We start from the raw sequence: 12,544 nt of genomic DNA on the forward strand, positions 1-12,544 counted from the left end.
TTCTATACACACACTCACATTCTGTCTGTCTGTCTGTCTATCTATCTATCTATCTATCTATCTATCTATCTATCTATCTATCTATCTATCTATCTATCTATCATCTGTACCATGTACACACAGTACCTGTGGAAGCCAGAAGAGGGCATTGGATCCCTTGGGCCTGGAGTTAAGAATTTGTTGTTGTTGTTTTTGAGCAGCCATGTGGATGCTGGGAATTGAAGTTGGCTCCTTAGGAAGAGCAGCCAGTGTTGTTAACCACTGAGCCATCTCTCTAGCTGTTGATATCTTAGCCCGTATCATATCATATCTTGATCTCTGTGCAAACACACCATGTTGATAAGGTTGTGTATCACAGCGTTTACTCTTTTCTGTCCTCACCATCTGCTCTGCAAGCCCCATGGAGACCACACTAGTTTCTGGTGTGCTCTCAGCCTTGTGCTAAACAGCGTAAGTATGTGGACTTGTGCCTAGCTCATCGTGTGCCTACTAGCGTAGTGGTCAGTTGCCTTTGACTGCCCCACGCATGCTGTGGCACACGTGGAAACTTTCCCCTGAATAAATATATGTAACAAAAGGCCTTCCTTTATTTTCCTTTTAAAGCAGAAACGTAAAGTCACAGTAAGTGTCTGAAAGTGCACCTAGTGACTGGCAGCAGCTCGGTGTCCACTCTTTTTTGTGCCCACTTTGCCATCCTTAGCACTGATTCATTTTTCCACCAGATGCTTTCATAGAGTCCAACCTCGAATTCCCTCTTTGGTTTAGATGACAGTTTCATAATGCATGTCCCCATTAGCAGGATAACACAGTTAGGGCTTCTTTAGAAATGCTCTTTTTGTTTTTGACAGTTACACACCCACAGTTTAAAACATTTACTATCCTTCACTTTATCCCCTGAGATAAAAAAGGATTTCCAATCAGGTGCTTTCATCTATTTCTTAAAGTTCTCTGGCTGGCTTGGGAAGTGACTGACATGTGGTTTAGCTGAGGTGAACAGTATTAGAGAGTATCCCTCCAGTTCTCTTAGAACGCTTCAGATCTCTTGAAGTTACAAGTGCTACTGAATGATAGAGTTACGGGCAGTAAGTACATGGGACTTACTATTTATTTATTTAATATTTTAGTCTTGATCCAGAGCAGAAGGAAATGTTAATTGAAGTCATCGAGAAGCTCCTGAAAGATAAGAGCACGGTGAGTACTGTCTTTAATGCCCCTGAAGTTGGGTTTGATTTTACTATGATTTATCTGGGTAGATTTGCTAGAACCATTTTTATCTATTCCATAGTAGTGTAATTATTAGTGACGTTCATGTCTAAAATATTAAAACTGGACGTATTGTAGGAGAGAGAGGCAGGTGATCTCCGTGAGTTTGAAGCCAGCCTGGTGTCCATAGTGAGTTCCAAGTTGGCCAAAACTACCCAGTGAGACCCTGCCTAGAAACAAAATAACAACTAACCCAAACTAAACCAAAACAAGTATTAAAGATATGCTGTAAGGCAGAGATATAAAAAAACGAACAGTCTTTCTTCGTTTGTCTTTGCTGTAGTTTATTGGTTCTTTGGGTTTTGGGACAGGGTCTCATGTAGCCCAGGATTTCTACTTCACAGCAGTGCGACTGTAGTGTCTCACGGGCCAGCATTAGAGGTTTACTCTGTCATGTCCAGCTTCTGGAAAATTTCTAGACATACTAAAATATTGCTCAAAATGTTTTTTCCCTAAAAAAATCTCATACTTGAAGAAGGCTAATTTTTTTTCTAAGAGATACAGCTCTAATTAAAATGACCAACCTTTTGAGAATGTGTATCTACCAGCACCCCTTTTCCACTCTCAGTTTGTGTGTGCATCGGCAAGGTAAAGAGACTAAGGACTATGGTGGCCCAGGCGTTTGTGAACAGTGACTGGGAGGCAGTCTGCTGGTGTCTGAGATACGGCTTCTACTTTTACAACTCAAAACTGCGTAGGAAGTGTTCATAGGTCATGCTAGGGATCATGACTATTGCCACCCAGAGGTCTCTGTTCCTAGCTCCATTAGTTTATGGATTGACACATGCTCTGTCCTCGACAGTGTGCAGTGTTCAGTTGAGTAGAATGTGTTCTTGTTTGGTTAGGTAGAGGGTTTCATAGATGTCTAGTTGTCTGTGGTGTTCAAAATTTATTTCTTTGTTGCTGTTGTGGCTTTTTCAATGGATTATATTTATTTTGTATGAGTGCGTATGTATGTATGTATGTATGCATGTATGTATGTATGTATGTATGTATGTATGTATGTATGTATGTATCTGTGTGGGCATACGTGCCATGCCATGTGTGTGGACATAGGAATACTTGCAAATTTGGTTCCCTCTTGCCATCATGTGGGTTCTGGGCTTAGACCTGAGGTCATGGTCATTAGGCTTAGTGGTGAGCACCTTTACCCACTGAGCTGTTTGCTGGCCCATGCCTGCTGTTTGTTCTGAAAAGTGGGGTGTTGGAGTTTCTCTTCAGTTCTGTCAGTGCTTGCTTCATCTCCTTAGGAGTTCTAATGTTGACATGTATGTTTATAATAACTTTGCCTTTTGTTCTTAATACGATGTCTTTTTATATTTAGTAATAATGTCTCTTGTTTGGTATACAGTCATTCTAATTTGAGATGTTTTTCACACTTTAATTTTCCAAACTTCCATATTCAAATTGTACTTTTTAATCTAGTTGCTTTCTGTAGGTAGGATATAGCTGCCTTCTGCCTTCTAATTGTACCCTACAGTAAGTGCCTTCTGACTGGGACAGTAGAGTTACTCACGCTTTACGTGAATCAGCTGAGTTCCTAGCTCCTGTTTTCCTTGTTTTCTGTCTTGTGTTTTTTCATTATCCCTTTGTTGTTGATAGCACTAAATGAGTATTTTACTAAATACTTTATTATTCTTTTATATTCTTTATTTTCTTCACTGCTTATTTCAACAGTATCATTATGCTGTCATAGTCACGCATAGCAATTATTGGATTCTAGTCCTAAGCCATCTAAACTTCTTCAGGGTAGAATGTCTTAGGAATCTTCATTGTATTTCTTCTATGCATAGTTGATATATAGGTGGTATCAAATATAGACAGAATTACTAAGTGAATTGAGAGAAATCGTGCTCCTTTTTGTCTGTTATATGACAAGCATGTTGTCTGCTTCAGGGATCCAAATATAAAGCCTGTTCAGTTCTCGGATAACTTAATTATAGTTTTAAAAGTTCTTGTTTTCTTTAGTCCATAGGATATTTGCTAAGTACTGGAGCATAGTGAGACTTAGAAGAACAGTTCCTTAGTTTACATGTAGTTTACCATTATTTCTGCTCCATCATAAACTTAAAAGAAATTTGGAGGCAGCTGGGTGTTGTGGTACATGCCTTTAATCCCAGCACCAGGGAGTCAGAGGCAGGCAGATCTCTGTGAGTGTGAGGCCAGCCTGGTCTACAGAGGGAGTTCCAGGACAGCCAGGGCTACACAGTGAGGTCTTGGACAAACAACAACAACAACAACAACAACGATGAAAAGAAAAGGATTACAGTTTGGAGGCTCCCCTAAAAGAAGCTGGCAAGTGCACATTTATTGGTCCAGAAAGGGTATCTGCTCCCTCCCCCTGTTGTTTTGTGTTGGCTTCAGGTCGCTCTGGAGACCAGGTTAGCCTTGTGCTCGCTGCAGCCCTTCTGTCTTGAACTTGTGATCCTCCTGCCTTCATCTCCCCGTGCTGGGATCACAGCGTGCTGGCTAGCTGCATCTTACCGTCATGTGTCATAGCTGTTAGCATTGAGTTTGTTTTATGTTCCACCATGTCCTTTAAGGGCTTGTAATTTCTAATTCATGAAGTTGTTTTGAGTTGAAATAGCTATTATATACAAAGTCTTCAGCTGACTCCACAGCATAAGTTGTTAAAAATATTCTAACTGAAAAGTAGATGGATCAGAAAGAGTGTAGTGGGCACACTTTCTTGTGAATTTGATTGCCAGCTATTGATTCCTGACTGTTTATTTCCAAAATAAGGAAAAACACTGACTAGATATCCTTAATAGGTGTTTGATATTTGTTTGAGGGCCAGTTCTTAGTATCTGATTCTAATTTTTTTGGTGGGAATGTTTTTCTTTCCAAATCCACTGTTCACAGGGAGGTCTTTCTGGGTTTTGGGACATCTGTTACAATGCAGTCATTTTTCTTAAAGTACTATAAAGTGTGCTTACGTAAAAATTAAATACATACATGTCTATTTTATTTCTATATAAAACTACGGATATCTCTAGTTACAGTAAACAATCCAGTTCTTTCTAGCTCTTTCCTTCCAATAGTAGCAGACATATTCCCTTAACTCCAGTAGGTTTACTTTAGTGATCAGCCCAGAATGTAAAGAATGAGAGTTTCTATATCTCTTTGTGGGCTACTAGACGAGGGGCTTACCTCTGGATTAGGTATTGGATTGATGCTGTTTTATATTTGGTCTTGTTTCTTCAATGGTGACAGTAAACACAAATTGCTTTATTTTTTATGTATAATATTTTATATATTTCATAATATTATAATATATATTACTTATATTGCTTCCCCTATTTTTTTATTGTTTTCTAATAAAATATAAATACCTGAAGATAGAGTTTTCTGTCATTTCTACCCTGTTAGCGTTGAATCTGTCTTGTGTAATGATTGACCAGTGTGTCACTGTAGCACTGAACAGCAGTGCAGATGGTGAGCGTCTCTGTGCTCATCTAAGTCAGCGGTTCTCATCTTGTGGGTCACGAGAGCGTGCGTGGCAGATACTTATGATTATAGCGGTAGCAAAATTACAGTTACGAAGTAGCAGTGAAGACTTAATGGTTGGAGGGAAGGACAGCATGAGAAACTATTAAAGTTGCGTCATTAGGAAGGGTGAGAAGCACTGCTCTAAATGAAGTGACTCTACTATGTCCACATTAAATACAGGGCTGGGCCTGAAGATTTTTCTCTTTAGTGTTGAACTATGACAACTTTATAAGATGCTTCAGGGTTATGTGATGTAAATGTAGGTTCTCAGGGTGCTAGTGAGCATGTATAGATACAGCTTATTTCTAGCAGGATGTATTTCTTCAAGATTATAATGTTAATTGTATTAGTTGTCATTTTCTCCTTCAGGAATCTGTTTGTAGAAGGTGTCTTCCTGCCTGCCTTACATGAAACCACATCTTTGTTAACTTATTGTTTCTTTCTCTATCTCTCATTTGTTCTCCTGCTCGTCTTAAGTGATGTTTGTCAAAATTCCGTCGGGTGGTTTTGCCCTGCGGATCTCTTGCCTTCCTGGCTGACTAGCCCTGTTCAGTCTTCCCAAGTTTACTGAACTGTGACGTGGTTCCTTTTGATAGTTTGCACTGCTGTTGAATGTTGACTCCTGCTACTCCTATCTTCTCATGCTTCTTTGAGGGCGTCTCACTCATCCTGGAGTGCTTTGTCTTGATTTCCTTTTACTTCCTCTTCAGTTTTACTGAGGGTGAATTTTTTAGCAGTTCAGTGCTTTTGGTTTTTTTGGGTTAGTTGCGTCCACGTGCCTTTGGGTAGGCTAGTAGTTTGTTGCAGTAGCTTGCAGGCTTCTGATGCAGCAGCACCTCTGCAGAGTAGAAGGCTTTGCATTTTGATGTTGTTGCATTTGATGGCTTTTGGTGGAGAGGAGTCTATGCTCTGAGATACATCTTGTAACAGTCTGTCCCCTGACCCCTTTTCCCTATTATACATAGTTTCTAGGGGGCTTATTTCTACTCACTCTTAAAAAAAATAACATAATGTGTGTGCGTGTAAACCTTGTATCAGAGCACGGGGGAGAGGTCAGAGGTCACTGTGGGGTCAGTTCCCTATGTCTGCCTCCCCCATGCATGGCTCTCCTCCCATCCCTGTGATCATAGCCCTGTGCTATTGTGCGTGGCTATTTTTATGGCAGCTTTGGAGATTGAACCCAGGTCCTCATTCTTACAAGGCAAGTATCTTACTGAGTGAGCTAAATTCTCAGCCTGATTATTAATATATTTTTTTTTTTGCCTGTGTACCATTAATTTGTCTAACTCGTATTTAAGTAGACTTTTAAGAATATCTTTGGTTATTCCTTTTTTGTGTGATTATAATCAACTATGGAAAGATTACAAATATATTTTAATATCGACACAGATATTTATTAACTTGTTTTTTTGGTTGTATGTGATACTCTATTGAGAGAAGATAGGTATGTTCTTCCCCATATTTTAATGTTAACACTGACATCTAAAATTAAGAAAGAATAAAAAAATCCTCATGAAATATGAGGGTAGATTTCTGGGAAGAAGGGCTTCAGTGGAGGAGCATAAGAGAGGACAGTGAACATGCAGTGTCAGAGCACAGAGCATGTGTGTGAAATTCTGGAAAAAAGAATTTTTAATAAATTAATGAAGACTCACAAATTACGTGAATTAAAAATTTCCTAATCAAATTGAACCAATCTAATCATTTCTGCATTTTGAGTTTATTCACTAGTACAGTATGGTGATCATTTTAATAATTGTTTTTATGTTACAATTGAGCTTAAATAAATAATCTATCACTTGTTTATTTAAGCTCAATTGATTTGGGGACATATGTTCTTTTGCTTTTCTTAGCCTATGGAAGGTTTTTTAAAAATGGGATCTCCAAGGCCTTTTGTGTGTGAGAGGCCTATGGCTGCAAAGAGACAAGTGTGTGGCTTTTAAAAAAGAAAACACTTTGGATCCAGACACACAGTTTTGGTAACAGCTGGACAAACACGGTAGTGTCATTTAGGTTGCAATCATTTGAAGGCATCTTTGTGTTTACAAAGACATTTAGAAAGCTCACATCTGCAGTCAGGAATTAGAAAGGAACATTTTGCCTATATATTAGTCAATGTCCAGTCAGTGGTTACAGAGTCTCTTATTGTAATTTTTGTTAGATCTTTCTGGATTCATACTACTTTGATTATGTTAGCATAGTCTACTACAAACCTTTCCAGGTGTTTTGCTATAGATGCATTCTTAAATCTATAACACTTGTTTATTTTTCTTTGAAATAAAGAAATTCATATTTGCCAAGCATTGAAAACACAGAACCGGATTTTAGAATGCTTTGAAGGCAAGGAGTTACTTATTTTTTTCAAGTGAATTTTAAAGAAACCTTATCAAGAGCATTTACATTTCTCAGGAAGATAAATGACATTAAAGCTTTCCAAAAAAGCAGCGTTGTTTATTGATTTTTGATGACTCAAAGTTCCTTGACTTTCGGTTCAGAACTCTGTTTAATGAATAGACTGATAGTTCACAACTAAACTGTAGAGGCAAGATACCATTTTCCAAGTTATTGATTTAATGCTGGTAAAAGCTTCACTGTTCTGGGGAAAAGAAGAAAGCCCACCCCCGAGTTTGTGCAGATGTTTTATTGTGATGGATCTATTATACAGCTATTAGAAGATAAATGACTGATCTTTCCTATTTTCCATGCCTCAAGAAAATTGAAATAAGAAGGGGAATATCATTTGGGCTGTATGATTAGGCCAGGTTGGATAGCCATTAATTTAAGGGAAGAAAATCTTGGCAGGATTGGCTAACTTATACCATCTTATCAATCAAACTGTGATACACTTCTTGTGATGACCCAGCACTCAGATTTTTGTAATGTTCATTAGAATTCATGACAAAATAGATGCAAGGAAACGTTTTGTACCCTTCATAATTTTATAGAAAATTTATTGTTATTAGAGGAACCATTTGCTTAGTGTGATTTTTTTCATTACCAGCTTGTCAACGAGCATAGATAATCTAGAGAAAATATGAACTCCATAGATGGGGTGTCACTTTTGTTGATGGCTCATGTAGTTTACCTTGGAGCAGAGCTAATGGCTGAAGTTCATAGCAACAGCACAGAAAAACGTGGCAACCAAGGGGAGATAAATGAACCACGTTTATTGCTTTAATATAAAAAATACATAAATGGAAAGCTGCATTTGAATCTGACGAGTTCATTGCAGCTTTGTTGGAGTGATTTATTCCCACTCCGTGATGAGCTACTGGTGACACGGTGAGATGGGAATTAACTGTTTGTTTTTTGGAAGCCAATATTTTTGGTTTTGAAATCTAAGTAGATCATTTTATTTTAATTCTGAATGTTTTATGGATATTGAACATTTAATAGGCCCAAGCGATCAATACTTCTGCTTGTGTTTATCAAAAGCTCTCAAACAAAAAACAAACAATTCAGTGTAGTACGTTTCTGATATGGGTAGTGCTACTTGGTGACAGTGCTGGTTTTTTAGTGTTTCCTGAACCCTTATTTGTACTGAAATGATGACTCTCTTTCCTTCCTGGGGTACTGTGGTGTTTCACAGTGTGCTAGTGCCCTACAGTTGGCTTGCTTATTGCTGTGACTTGATAAACTTAATATCCTGCAGCAACTGATTCTCCATTCCATTGTTTGGTATCTAACCATTTGAAAGAAAGTACATTCTGGGTTAAAAAAAAAAAACATTTATTTTTAGATAGCATTTAAAAAATGAAAACTATTTAAAACTTATAATGAGCTCAGTCCTACAGATTATTCTAAGATGTACCTCTTTTTAAAATTTAACATTCTTTACCAGTTATTATTTATGATAGTAATTGATTTGTATATAAAACATATTGATGTTTATAACTCATAAATAGGAGTTAGTTCTACAGTTTTATGTTCTAAACTTGGCTATCTTAAGAGACTTTTAAATTGTTAATTTTAATCTCATATGACCACAGTTGTAAGTTGCTGTGCCTGCATTTGAAGAGTAATTCATGCAGAAGACATCAACATGTGGAGTTGCAAACACGCATTTAACATGCTTTCCATATCAGCAGCAAATAGGAAGTTAGACATATAATGCATTTTTATTTAGCTCACACAAATAATCAATTCTTTGCTTTTTCGATTGAGGTGCATACATGCTGGGACCAGCAGGCACCAGGACATGGGTAGGGCTGGAGTCAATAAATGCGGCTTCACGTTTATACTGATTGGTAATTCATAAAATCCCCACAGGACTTGAAACTTGTTTAGCATAATAGCAAGTCTATATTCTGAGCTGTTTTCTTTCAATTGTGTTGTTGGTTGCATATTAATAAACTAAATGGCAACCAAGTAGAGGGACAAACACTCAAAATATGAATATCATTGTAGCTAATATTTTTCAAAAAGTACCATTTCAATAAGTTATATTTCTATTTAATTGCTTATTTTTAGTCATTGGGGAAATTTTAGATACTAAAAGGAAAATCCCCAGTGTTTAGAAAGAATAATGATAATAATTTTTTTCAAAACCATATTATACTGTTGGATAACTGTATATATACCTATGGTACACATATAGAAGAATTTGTATATTAAATATTATGCTTGCCTTGTATCTTTATACTAAAGGAATTTTAGTTTTACCCAAGAGTTGTAAGAGCATGACAATTCAAAAGTCAACATTTGTGAGTTCATTAATTGGTCTAGGGGAAAGCTGCCACCTTTTGGCAATATATTATTCTCATTTTAATGCATGGTATACTAACATTTCAGTCACTGTATTTATTTTCTTTGAAAATAAATTATATTGCTAGATACAAACGGGTTAAAATGTGTATGATCTTAAAGTGTGCTTGCATTGAAAATACCCCGAGTTCTTTGTAATGTAAGCCCATTGTTGCATCACGACCAGTTCAGTTTAAGTTGGCAGTGCATCTCTGTTACCTTGAATCTTTTTCTGAATGTCATTACTACTAAGAAAGCATCTTTACATTAAAGCTTAAGTTTGCTTTAAAAAGAAGACTGAATAACTAATATTTAATTCATTAAACAATATATTAGAATTTAAGGAATAAATACATAGTACAATATATTAGAATTTCAGGGATAAAATAAGATAACCCTGATTTATCTCCCTTTAGAAAAAGGTTAGTTTTCTCTACTAATTACATCACTTAATAGTATTCTTCAAGGAAATGATACTTTGCATTACTCATTTTCACTGAATGACTGAAACTTTGGATCTTATTGCTAACATTGTCTGTGCTAGCTGACTAGGAGGTTAGGTGGATACGGAGTGTATTTTAATGAGTTACTATTTCTTTCTTCTTAGCTGGTGGCTGGCAGTGTGGTGATGGCGTTTGAAGAAGTGTGCCCAGATAGAATCGATCTGATTCACAGGAATTACCGCAAGCTTTGTAACCTGCTGGTTGACGTTGAAGAGTGGGGGCAGGTGGTCATAATCCATATGCTAACAAGATACGCTCGGACCCAGTTTGTCAGTCCTTGGAGAGAGGTGAGTGCTCATTGTTCTCCTGTCTGTGAAGTGGACTAAGGGCGTGGGTTAACTTTTACAAAATGCACAGCAAACAGCAATGAATCAGAAATCTGCATTTTACTGGGAACTCATTTTGCTGATTGACAAGTGTTTTGACAGTGACTGATTCCTGTTTAAATATGTACTATGTAATCTTTCATATGATACCTGGCAAGAGATCCCTGTTAGGACACACAGGTTCACACGACGTTATCAAGCCCTGGGCTTTTATTGTTGTTGTTACTTGTAGTTGAGTTTATAGTTTTGAGTACTATTTATCTTATGGATTCATTTGCAAAAGTAGTTAAGTGAATCTCTGCCATGAATTTATACTTAAGGTGACTAATTTCTAGACTTTATAAAGAAATTACTGTTGAACTTTTAAACTTCTTGCCCCCAGTTTTATACTTTTAAAATACTTTTTATTATTTGGAATTTTTATTTTTATTTTATTTGAAGTGTGTGAAATCAGTAGTTAAAATGTCCTATAAAAGCTGGGTGTGGTGCCGCACGCCTTTAATCCCAGCACTCGGGAGGCAGGGGCAGGCGGATTTCTGAGTTCGAGGCCAGCCTGGTCTACAAAGTGAGTTCCTGGACAGCCAGGGCTATACAGAGAAACCCTGTCTCGAAAAACAAAAAACAGGGCTGGAGAGATGGCTCAGCGGTTAAGAGCACTGACTGCTCTTCCGCAGGTCCTGAGTTCAAATGTGGTGGCTCACAACCATCTGTAATGAGATTGGATGCCCTCTTCTGGTGTGTCTGAAGACAGCTACATTGTACTCACATCAAATAAACAAACAAACAAACAAATAAATAAATAAATAAATCTAAAAAAAAAAAGAAAGAAAAAGAAAAACAAAAATAATAATAATAAAAAAGTCCTATAAAGTGAATTTTTTTGTTGGCAGGTTGTTATTAGCAATTTATCATATTCTTTACAATAAAACTTAGAAACTTTAATTGTATTGTATAGTTTGTAATAGAACTCACTGTTTCTATGCAAAAATCAAATGTAAATTTTAACTTGTATAAGGAATCTTAAGCAGTACTATAACAGTACTGCTTTTGACTTTTTTAATGCAATATTTATTATTTCTGTGTATGTGTACATGTTTGAATGTATATGTACAGGCATGCTTTTGTAAGTATGTACATATATGTACATGTGTGTATGTGTACAGGCAGGTTTGTATTCATGTACATGTATGCGTTTCCACAAATGTGTGCACATGTATGTGTGCATAAATGTGCCTATATATGTATGTTTCCATGTTCTTGCTTATGTGCATATATGTGCATAAATGTATTTTTGTGTGCATGCATGTGTTTTCACAGTGTGTGTGTATGTGTGTATGTGTGTATGTGTGTGAGTGGTCAGGCATACATGCACTCCACATGTGCCAGTTCCTGAGTAGGTCAGAACTGGGAATTGAACTCAGGTCCTCTGGATCATTTGCAAGCACTCTTAACCAATAATGAGCTATCTCTCCGGCCCCAATATTACAAACTTGGAAAATCAGTTATGAGCTCTACCTAGCGGATTATACAGTATTTAGAACATCTTGCTTTTTAAAATTAAAAGTTACTAATCTGAGAAGAAATGTAAATAAAATTTCACAAAGTGGGTATATTCTCATAGATATTTTAAGTGACATGTCAATCTTACAAATAATTATAAAGTATTGCATACATTTTTCTACACTGACTTGTGTTTTAGTATAAAGAGATTAAACCATTTTCTTATATCTTTGTCTCCTGAACACTATGTTTGGCTCGTTTATTTTTCTGATTACTTTTGGGAGTGTTGTGTATCCGAGCTTGGGCTGTGTAAGCTGGCGATGAGTCTACCGCTGAGCCGAGGCCTCTCAGCCCTTCTGTGCTTTAAGGTTTAAGTTGTTTTTTTTTTTTGTGGAGAAGATCTCTTTGTGGAGCTCCTGAACTTCATTGTGAGTAAAGTGGTTGCATTTTTCTCCAATATGTAAAAATTTATTATGCTTCATATGACTTAAATCTAAGAAGTGTTAGTACTAGTGAAAATGAATTTGTTTTATTATTGACTAGAGTTCAATTTGAAGACTGTTTTACTAAATGACCTTCCTGTGTGTATAAACATAGCTCATGTTTTTTTTTAAAAAGGATTATTTATTTTATGTATATGAGTACACTGTTGCTGTCTTCAGACACACCAGAAGAGGGCATCAGATCCCATTACAGATGGTTGTGAGCCACCATGTGGTT

The 12,544-nt window shown here is 36.8% G+C and overlaps 1 protein-coding gene across 2 annotated transcripts in view; it reads left to right on the forward strand.

Moving 5' to 3' along the window:
* The window catches only part of Ap3b1 (adaptor related protein complex 3 subunit beta 1), a 204,072-nt gene that overhangs the window by 46,188 nt on the left and 145,340 nt on the right, over window positions 1-12,544 (forward strand). For both annotated transcript variants that reach the window (XM_029543901.1, XM_021208271.2), the window contains exons 6-7: window positions 1,125-1,191; window positions 10,103-10,285. In XM_029543901.1, coding sequence (XP_029399761.1) covers window positions 1,125-1,191; window positions 10,103-10,285 — 250 coding nt within the window. The remainder of the gene's footprint in view (window positions 1-1,124; window positions 1,192-10,102; window positions 10,286-12,544) is intronic.

The sequence above is a fragment of the Mus pahari genome, chromosome 11 (genome assembly GCF_900095145.1).
Source record: "Mus pahari chromosome 11, PAHARI_EIJ_v1.1, whole genome shotgun sequence".
Classification (NCBI taxonomy): Eukaryota; Metazoa; Chordata; class Mammalia; order Rodentia; family Muridae; genus Mus; species Mus pahari.